The sequence below is a fragment of the Rhinopithecus bieti genome, unplaced genomic scaffold (assembly GCF_001698545.2).
Source record: "Rhinopithecus bieti isolate Rb0 unplaced genomic scaffold, ASM169854v2 scaffold_19, whole genome shotgun sequence".
Lineage (NCBI taxonomy): Eukaryota > Metazoa > Chordata > Mammalia > Primates > Cercopithecidae > Rhinopithecus > Rhinopithecus bieti.
In genome coordinates, this window is record NW_016803360.1 from 1,118,721 (window position 1) to 1,129,442 (window position 10,722).

A 10,722-nucleotide genomic window follows, 5' to 3' on the forward strand; every position below is an offset into this window, starting at 1 on the left:
GCCAGGATGGTCTCGATCTCCTGACCTCGTGATCCGCCCGTCTCGGCCTCCCAAAGTGCTGGGATTACAGGCTTGAGCCACCGCGCCCGGCCAAGATGTAGACTTCTTATATAAAGATGTTGCTGTTGTTTTTCCAAAGTAATGATGATCATCAGCCCATTTTTCTATTTAGTCTTATGAATAGAATTATGAGTACACTCTATTACATTATTACTTGTAAATGGATTGCTTTCTTGTGCTTTTTCTTAATTGGAGCTTTAAATAAATATGGAACTTGGAACAAAAAGAATTTCAGGAATTTTATGGAAACTTACTTTTTTGACCTAAATTGAAAGGGATGAAAGTTTCTGAAAACCTAACAAAATGTGTGCACAGCCAATTCTTTTAGGGGAGGAAATAGGCAGGGAATGTTAATTGGCTATTTAAAAAACATATGCCTTAGTTTGTAACTTATTGTTGTTTCAAGTTACAAGATCTTTGAAGGCAAGTGTTTATCTCAAAATATGTGAAAGCTTTTATAGTGCTTAACATACTAAGACGTCCTATTAGGGTTTACTTAGAACAAGCTTATCCAACCTGTGGGCCACATGCGGCCCAGGATGGCTTTGAATGCAGCCCAACACAAATTCATAAGCTTTCTTAAAACATTATGTGATTTTTTTTTTTTTTAGCTTATCAGCTATCATTAGTGTTAATGCATTTTATTTGTGGCCCAAGACAATTCGTTTTCTTCCAGTGTGGCCCAGGGAAACCAAAAGATTAGACACCCCTGACTTAGAACTTTCCATAGGTTAGGAAAAGTTGTACTTTCTTGATGTCTATAACCTAGAATTTTGGTAAAGGAATTGATTGGAAATGTTATTAAAAGTTGAAAATAATTTGGAAATTAAGCATTTTAGTGATCAGTTCTTCCACGGAGACTGTGTTGCTTCCTTTACTAAATATGTGCCATCTTTTTAAAAACTTAATGTGTTGCTTCCTTTACTAGAAAATTGCCATCTTTTTTAGCCTTGTCTATTGGGGAACCAAGAACACAGAAAAGGCAGTAAAAAGGGGGAAAAAAAGGATTGTTTTAAGATTGGATGTGCTGTGATGATAGCCTAGGATTATTGTTTTTCAATTTTTGATGAGCGTAAGCATTCTTAGTGACTATATCTTTTGTAACTACTGGATCCATTTAGAATGGCAGAATTAGCTGGCACAAAGATTGTCATTCATTTTAAGCTTTCATCTCTGACATCTTCATTTCTCAGTCTTTTTTACTTATCAGTGGTTTACTCCATTATTTTCTCCCCTTTTAATTTTTTTTTTTTTTTTTAACTATGGGGAAAAAAAATTAAATGTTTCCTTAGCAGGGCACAATAAGGCTTTCATGACTTGGCTTTTGATTATCTTTACACCTTCATCTCCTGCTCTTCCATTGCTTGTATGACTATTTGACTCAGTGTCTTGCACATGCCTCTGCCTGGAATCTGCTCCACTGCCCAGGCCCCTCTGAATGAACACTAAACTTTCTAACCTATGTCCATCTTCTCATCTCTCTCTCTCATTGTTATTTTTGTAAGTATGTTAATACATTTTGATTATGCAGGAATCAGGCCATATTGTAATTATCTGCATGTATGTTTCCTTATTTAACAGAGTAGTTGTGTGTCTTATCAATCATTAGACCCATGAGTACTTAGTATCTAGACCATGGTAGGTGTTTGGTAAATGTTTATCTGAATCAGTAAGGCAGAAATTATAAATTTTATGTCAGTGTTTAAGCTAGATACATCCAATTTGACAAATCTTTTTTCTTCCTCCTCTTCAGGGCATCTTCACTATTCATGTTATTTTCTCCCTTGGTCTTATGTGATTGTTACCTTTATGAAGCTTTAGTGATTACAAAGTACTTTTTTTGTCCATTTTTACCTGAGCTTTGTAAACTCTGATTTGCAGGTAAGGAAATTTAGACTAAGGGTTTAACTGCATGCCTAAGAGCACATAGTTAATAAAGAACTCTAAAACTCAGATTTTTAGATTTCTTGTCTAGCATTCTTTTCACCGTATAATAGCTGCCATGATCCGTTTTCCCTCCACTGGATGCAGCTTTTCATTATATAGTTCTTCAGTGTGTTTCTCCAGGGCCGATCTGTAAGTGCACTGATGGAATTTTTATACATTCCCAAGGTATGTACAAGTAAATGCTTACAAAATGTTTTCATCGGTTGGAGAGTTTTTCTTCTACTTTCATCTTCATATCCCCATTGTCTAGTATGTGGCTTGCATATAATGCACATAATAGTGGTTAGTATTTTCATAATTGTTGAATTAAGATATTGCAAGAATTAAAACATGACTTTAATATTATATGTATTTTTTCTTAGGATGGCTGGTTGTGGTGAAATTGATCATTCAATAAACATGCTTCCTACAAACAGGAAAGCGAACGAGTCCTGTTCTAATACTGCACCTTCTTTAACCGTCCCTGAATGTGCCATTTGTCTGCAAACATGTGTTCATCCAGTCAGTCTGCCCTGTAAGCACGTTTTCTGCTATCTATGTGTAAAAGGAGCTTCATGGCTTGGAAAGCGGTGTGCTCTTTGTCGACAAGAAATTCCCGAGGATTTCCTTGACAAGCCAACCTTATTGTCACCAGAAGAACTCAAGGCAGCAAGTAGAGGAAATGGTGAATATGCATGGTATTATGAAGGAAGAAATGGGTGGTGGCAGTACGATGAGCGCACTAGTAGAGAGCTGGAAGATGCTTTTTCCAAAGGTAAAAAGAACACTGAAATGTTAATTGCTGGCTTTCTGTATGTCGCTGATCTTGAAAACATGGTTCAATATAGGAGAAATGAACATGGACGTCGCAGGAAGATTAAGCGAGATATAATAGATATACCAAAGAAGGGAGTAGCTGGACTTAGGCTAGACTGTGATGCTAATACCGTAAACCTAGCAAGAGAGAGCTCTGCTGATGGAGCGGACAGTGTATCAGCACAGAGTGGAGCTTCTGTTCAGCCCCTAGTGTCTTCTGTAAGGCCCCTAACGTCAGTAGATGGTCAGTTAACAAGCCCTGCAACACCATCCCCTGATGCAAGCACTTCTCTGGAAGACTCTTTTGCTCATTTACAACTCAGTGGAGACAGCATAGCTGAAAGGAGTCATAGGGGAGAAGGAGAAGAAGATCATGAATCACCATCTTCAGGCAGGGTACCAGCACCAGACACCTCCATTGAAGAAACTGAATCAGATGCCAGTAGTGATAGTGAGAATGTATCATCTGCAGTTGTTGCACAGCACTCCTTGACCCAACAGAGACTTTTGGTTTCTAATGCAAACCAGACAGTATCCGATCGATCAGATCGATCGGGAACTGATCGACCAGTAGCAGGGGGTGGAACAGTGAGTGTCAGTGTCAGATCTAGAAGGCCTGATGGACAGTGCACAGTAACTGAAGTTTAAATAAAAATGTCTTCAGCTCCATGCTCAAGGTTGAAAGGGTTACCTGTAAATTTCTGCCCACATAACATTATACTCATCCCTAGTAGTGCATTTTGGGAGTTGGGGTGGGAAGGGGTATGGGAAGGATAGACCCGTAATCAAAATGTCTAACATGTCTCTGTTGAGAAATTTATTTAATGTAAGGAACTTGGGTGTTAATAGTTGAGAGCTGTTTTGTAATAACCCAGTTTTCTTGAGGTCTGTTTACTTTATAGTTTTTAAAAATTTCTGTAGTTCTTTTGGCCAGTGTGTTTGTATTATCTGTGCATTAACGGTCCTCATCTGACTCCTGCATTGTCTTATTTTTCTGCATGGATTGGCATAAGACCATTACTAAAATTTGGCACCTGTGAGATGTTTGATATTATGAGCAGGAAGCATAATTTAATGTAAGAATAGATGTGAATTTGGGATTTCAAAATAGATGAATAACAACTATTTTATAGTAAAGTTATTGATATGGAAATGAAAACAGCCAGTAACTTATGTTTCAGAATGTTTGTAACACACTTCATGGCGTTCCCATAGGCTTTGCTGTCTAGTCTTATAGTTTGAGGTTTTCTGGTCAGCATTTTCTTTTGATTACAAAATTTATAATTTAATAAATACTAGAGTTTATCAAAAACAATTTGTCTCTTGTTTGAGTGTGGAAAGGGTGTGGAAACATTTTGACATTTGTGACCAAAGGTCACTTAAAAAGTGGTTTTAATTGGTGGTTTTCAGCTTTAAATCACCTGTCCAGAAAAGTCTGATTTTTTTTCCTAAGAGATTATTTAAACAGAACCTATAGGCAGTATGTATATAATAAATATATATGGAAATAAAATTAAAGCAGATACCATTAATATTTTATATTTTCCTTACCATATTCATTAGTAGTCTAACACTCTGGATTAAATGGCAGACTTACAGTGTTAGCAGACATGAATTCACTTTAAACAAAATGTAGACCACAAAATCCCACTTTTATTTGGTAGATTTTACATCTATGGCCAAATAGAAAATATTAGGTTGACACAGTAATCTAGAATTTACCTCTGAAAAAAAGTAACGTGAGTCTAACCATATTTTCCTAACTCAACAGTAGGATCATGTATAAGGCAAATGCAAGTTAATTTTACCATGATTCTCAAATGTGAATTGAATGTTACAGTAGCAAATACTTTTGACCTCTTGTGATGAGTCAGAACTAGAACTTAATTCTTGGACTTTCACATTTTTTAAAAAGTATTTCTGGGATGATCATAAACATTTTATGTTGTGCATTTTTACGTTTACTTTTGAAAGACAGTTATAAAAGAAGGTTAGTTGTTTTCAGGAAAAAAAATATGATGTAAAATGCAAATTTATGTTGCAAGATGCTTCATGAGTCCCTTTGAGTGGTTTTGATTTTAAAACTACATCAACAGTAGTTGTTTATTACTAGTTGGAAATTCCATGGCACACAAATGAATGTTCAATTTGTAAAATCAGTTGACTTTCCATGTCATGGCTATCACTGTTTAGTAGATAATTTATAATAGAAAACTAATTATTGAAAACACCAAATAAAGTTCCAAATTTGTAGTGGGTCGTGAGGTACATCTTTTTTTAAATTAAGGGCCATTTCCCATGAATTTTACTCCGGCTGTTTGGAGCAGAAGAAAATAATTGATCATACCCTTTCTTGTTTTCTTGTTCCCTGATCCCTCCCCACTTTTGCTCTTTAATAGCAATACTCATTCAGTTATTTTGGTAAATTATTTCCAGGTAAGACAGGTAAGACAAAATTTTATGAAAAGTAACACCAGGAATAGGTTTTGTATAGAAGCTTTTCTTTTAAACACTGCTCTTTGCTTATAAGCTAAGAATTATTATTGGAATTGAGAGCAATAATTTTTAAGTCAAAAGTGTATATTTTAGCTAAATGTTCCAGATTATGCAGTAAATGCCCAAGTGAGTAACTGGCAAGAAATGAGGTAAATGAGTTCAGATATTCAAAAGATGATTAAAAACAAGTCTGCATATTAATAGTAGCCTTCAAAGTAATTCTGATGTTCATATTTAACATCATTTAACATTTATACATATTAGTCACTGGAGCTTTACTTGGAGTACATCCACACGAAAAACCAATTATTTAATAAATTTTCCTTTCTTAGCAATAGCCTCTAAATTTGCAGGCCCACCCCAAACTGTTCCTAAAAGATCTCTTTCATTCTGTAATGCTTCCTCCAAATACAGCTCTCTGCCTGAACAAACAGATTTTTTCAAAGCTCTGATTACTTCCGGTGGCCCTTGGATGAATTGCTTTAGCCATTCTTGTGCCTCTTCTAGAGATTTAGTTTCATCTGAAGACTGCAAGACCTCTTCAACCATTCCTATGTGTAGAGCGTATTTTGAATCCAGTTTAAGGGCCCCACTCAGCACTTTGAGAGCTTGTCTACTTCCGATTATTTCAACTAGCCGGGTGGTGCCACCCCAGCTTGGTATTATGCCCATCTCTTTGTGGACGAATCTGATCTTACTCTCTGGAGTCATTAACCTGTAACAGAAAAAAGAAAAGTTTAATTGTAACTCTCTGAGTGTGTGTATATATGCCCTAATCACAAAGTACTACCCATTCATGATCTGATGTGAACTTTCCATAGATCTTTATAGGTAGATATATTAAAAACAATGTTTGAAAAATATGGCTGTTTCGTCTAGAATTTAATTCACTAATAGTATTTAAAACTTCCTTTGAAAACAGTATCAACATTTTTTGTTGTGCTTGTTTACCCTTTGCAAACAAGAACCTACTCTTTGTTTCTAAAAGCCCAAAGTTGGTATTTCTTGAGTGGTGACCTAATGAGAAGATCTGGATCAAGTCAAAGTATGGGAGTAGGAAATGTTAGGCGCATACTATGAAAAACAAACAAGCATATTAAGTTAAGACTCTCAAAAGTCCTTAGGGGGAAAAAAACCGTTTCAAATACAGCAGCTATTCAGCAAATATTTACCAAGAACTACCAATGCCAGGTGGTGTTTTAGGTGCTGAGACTGTACAGGAATGACCAAAATAAAATCCTTGTGCTCAGGAGCTTGTTTTCAGTTTGGAGAAAGAGGCACTGAACTATATAAAGTCAGTGGCAATGAGTGCTTTATAGCAAAAAAAGAAAAAATGAGGCAGGAGACTATTGACTTGAGGATATGTGTGCTATTTGGGACAAAGAAGAACTCTGAATATTTGAGCAGCTACCCGAGGAAGTGAGCAATACAAAAATCTGGGAAAAGATGTTCCAGGAAGAAGGAATTGCAAGTGCAAAAGTCTTGAAGTAGAACTGCTTAGTATCTCTGGAGACGAGTACAGTGTAACTGAAACATGGGGAATAAAATGAGAAGCATACTTACAGGCCACAGTAAGGAGTTCAGATTTTATTTATTTTTTAAGTGTGCAGTTATATAGAGGAGGTCAACCAAAGAATTAGCGTCTGACACTTTACAAGGGCTGCTCTAGTTGACATGTGCATGAAGACCTTATTTAGCATTTCAAAGCTCTTACACCATTTTTTTTTTTAAGGAACTGGCAATACAACTACTGCAGAGCTAGGATTTAAACCTAGGCAGGTTGGCTTCAGTATCTTCATGGTACACATAATAGTTAGACAATGTGGAATCAGGTATACCAGTAAGAAAGTTATTGATAGAGGCTTGGATTAGACTGATAGCAGTGAGTTTCCCTAACGGATTCATTTTCCCCAATCATGGGATTTTTATGACTAGGATGATTAATAAGGAAAGTATAGCAATAAAGGGGAGTTAACACAAAGAAATTGGTGGGCATAGCAAATGGCCTCACATTTGCCAGTTCAACAGACTGAGTAAAGTTACCCGATTTAGGAAATGCTGCTGATGCATTTTACTTTGAATGCATGCTTCAAAAAGCTTTCACTTTCAAATTACTCAGTACAAAAAAAGAAGACCTTAAGTTGGTTTGGCTTTCCAACGTGTTAAATACTGAAATGCAGGGGATTTGGTTCTATTAGCACTAAGAACAAAAAACTCAGTCTTTGACCCCAGAGAATTCTGACAAATGCCCATTTATTAACTCACTGGGAAACTTTGTCTTCACAGTTGTGGATTTCTACAAAGGAAAATATGCCTTGATTATGAACAATTGCTTCTAGAGGCAAATAGCTATGAAAAATAATAGTTTTCAAGAAATAATTTTAAAATTGGGAGGAAGAAAGAACAAGTCTTATAAAAATCTGAATTTATCACAACATTGTAAGAGGAATACTGCCTTGCTAAACAGAACACAATGTCAAAAGGAATAGAAATTATAGAAATAATGTCTAATATTCTTAGAATAGGAATACTGTCAATATTGAACCCAATCCTATAGGCTTTTCACATAATACATTAAATATGTAACTGTTTTGAACTGAATCCTGGAATTGGTTCAGAGCTGCGCCTATATGGAGTAAAGGACTATGCCAGGAATAAATTCATTTAGAATCAGCTGAACATAAAAACTGGTTAAAGTCCTAGATGTTGGATTAATGTAGATGAGCTTATGACAACAAAAGTTATTACCTATGTAAGTACATTCATATTTGGAATTATTTGTTTCTAAAGAAAAATCATCATCTCGATGGTAAATTTTTTCCATTTGCCTTATTTTATAAGGTAAAGTGTGTCTTTTGGAATATTTTACAACTCCAACAAATATTTTACAACTCAACAAATTTTATCTTTGTAAAACACCTTTTGTGATCAAAATCTAACATCCATTCTTTGCAAATTGTATACCTTGGGTGTGCTTGTGTACTGATATACATTAAATATATATTAAATAAATATGACCAAAAAATTCATTGGTGACAAAAGAACACAAGTAGTTTCCTCTAATAAACACAGCATTCAGATGGTAACCTTGACAAGACTAATTTAACCTAAAAATTAAAGTTTAAATATAAAATTTAAAATGCTGAAAAACCTAATTTAAGAAGGACATTGTTATATTATCAACAAGATATATCCCAAAACAGTTTCCTGATAGATCCTACAGGATTATACACTAATTCCTTCCAGAGTTTAGATGCAGTTGCCTGGTAATATAATTATTGCAAGGGATAATCTATGTAGAGTAATGGAAGACTTAGTTCTTGTAATTTTGAAGACATGACAGACTTAATTTATACAACCATATTAAACTAGCTTATTTTGACAAGTAAAAGAATGGTGTCTTCTGACTGTTTAATAGCATAATCATTGGCAATGTTTAAAATTTCCTCTGACATCCTGGGGCAAAGGAGATGAGATGAGATTAATCAAATGTGGATATACTTCTTGTTACCACTGTCTGGATGAAACAATGTTATAGGAAAAACTACTGATAACTGGGGAAAGAGTTTCACTTTGACAGGTGATACAAAGTCAAGTGTTGATGGCACCAGGAAAGACTGTTCAGTGAGTTACTACTTTTTGATGTAGTAACTTAAGTTTCAGGTCTTTGAACAAATGTATTCAAGAACATTCTAAGTTACCAAATGTTACTAAAATAGGAACTTTTTAGTGGAAAAGTTGCAAAAAAAAAAAAACGCCTTTTTTGTTATGTTGATTATTAAAGCAAGGTACTTTTAGTAAATTCTGTGATGAAGGATGGAAATATAAATAATTGAATTGGAAGAATGTACAGCTTTGATGTGAAGTGCATATACTCAGGAGCCAGACTGCTGGGCTTGAAATCCTAGCATGGCCACTAGACTGGCTACATACCAAACACATTGTAAAATACAGCGAAGGCAAAAGTAACACGGTAAAAAGAGGAGAGGAAGATTCATCTCTAGATCTTAGGAAGGTACTTAACATCTCTGCGTCTCTTGATAGATATTTTGAACATATGTACTCCACAATTCTTTTATAGTGTCTTTATGTTTTAAAAAATCTGTGTGAAATTGCTTCAGACAAGTCTACAAGAGAATACAGTATTACCTACTTTTATTTTGAAATATAAAAGTTGTACATATTTTGTAGTCTGATACATAATAAACTCTATGTATACTAGCTTTTATTACTATTAAGTTGGTGGTATTGATAGGTCAGTAAAAATAACAGTAGTGTTTCTGCTAGTAAAGTAGTATAAAGTTGTCCCCTGGATTAAAATCACATAACCTCTAAATATTCAAAGTAAAAGAGCTATACTCAACACTGTATAACCAGCAAATACTCTTGTTCTTCAATGTTGGTTATATAAATGGAGACCAAAAGACATATTCAATTTTTATATTGCCAAATAAAATGAGAAATAATGCTGTATTCTACTACAGATACGGTTGAAGCAGAAGATTGCAAGCTGATCTTTTAAAAAACAGATAAGACACTTATCCCTCTAAGATTTCTTTAAAGAGAACTGTTCAATACAAGATAAATATCTTGAAATTTTAAACCATTGATGTTACAAAATTAACATCATGTTACACATTTAAAGTTTGGAATCACTGATTTAAGTATAAATAAGCTTTAGTGTAGGGCCAGAAACTGCTAGTCTGTTTACACTGATTGCATAAAGGGCCAAGGACAAAGTAAATTGCTCACATGGGGAAATATAGCATAGAAAATTATAGAATTAGCAACAGCATCTCTGACCACAAACAATACTTTTTATGCCTCCAACATAAACTTACTTGTTCACACATATATTTTCCTGGCACCTTCTCCCTTCTGTTTTCTACCGTCTATAACATCACAAAACAAACTATGGAAAAGAGAACCCCAAAATTCTCCCTATAATCTCACTTTTCTGATTTCCAAGTCTCAGATGATTGGCTTCATGAGTTTCCATTCATTTTATGCAAAGAGACTGCTTGAGTAAGAAGGTATATAGTTGAATGTGTGAAAATTTTTATTTGTGTGTGTGGTTGTGAGGGGGGAGCAGACATAAAAATGTTTTGTGATATTTAAGTCTGATTTTAACATTCAGTAATCCTGGCATGATCAGAGGTAGATTTTCTTGATGTCACAGCTCTAAAGTAAGAACTTCCAAGTAATGTGGTAACTACAAAACAAAGCAACATGGGCAATGTGACTGCTTCCTGAGGTGGACATCTCCTATTCAGAGTCAAGTTACTTCCAAATCAAAAATGGGATTTGTTATTTTCGAATTGGGGTGGGGGCGAGATTGTGTGTGCATGCATTTATTTGTGTTATGTGCAAGTGTGTGTAATATTGTACTTTATTTATTAAGCCATTTTTTTTTTTTTTTTTTTT

The 10,722-nt window shown here is 34.9% G+C and overlaps 2 protein-coding genes across 13 annotated transcripts in view; one reads left to right on the forward strand and one right to left on the reverse strand.

The window, feature by feature from the left end:
• RNF146 (ring finger protein 146) overlaps window positions 1-4,315 on the forward strand; it is a 24,656-nt gene extending 20,341 nt beyond the window's left edge. For 6 of the 7 annotated variants that reach the window (XM_017879516.1, XM_017879532.1, XM_017879507.1 and 3 more), the window contains one exon: window positions 2,370-4,315. In XM_017879516.1, coding sequence (XP_017735005.1) covers window positions 2,370-3,450 — 1,081 coding nt within the window. In that variant the 3' untranslated portion in view covers window positions 3,451-4,315. The other variant, XR_001886929.1, reaches the window with a different exon arrangement.
• Window positions 4,316-4,433: 118 nt separating this feature from the next.
• ECHDC1 (ethylmalonyl-CoA decarboxylase 1) overlaps window positions 4,434-10,722 on the reverse strand; it is a 59,670-nt gene continuing 53,381 nt past the window's right edge. For all 6 annotated transcript variants that reach the window (XM_017879594.1, XM_017879576.1, XM_017879568.1 and 3 more), the window contains one exon: window positions 4,434-6,013. Coding sequence is in view for 4 of the 6 variants with exons in the window: in XM_017879576.1 (XP_017735065.1) it covers window positions 5,605-6,013 (409 nt within the window). In the remaining 2 variants the exon portion in view is untranslated. The remainder of the gene's footprint in view (window positions 6,014-10,722) is intronic.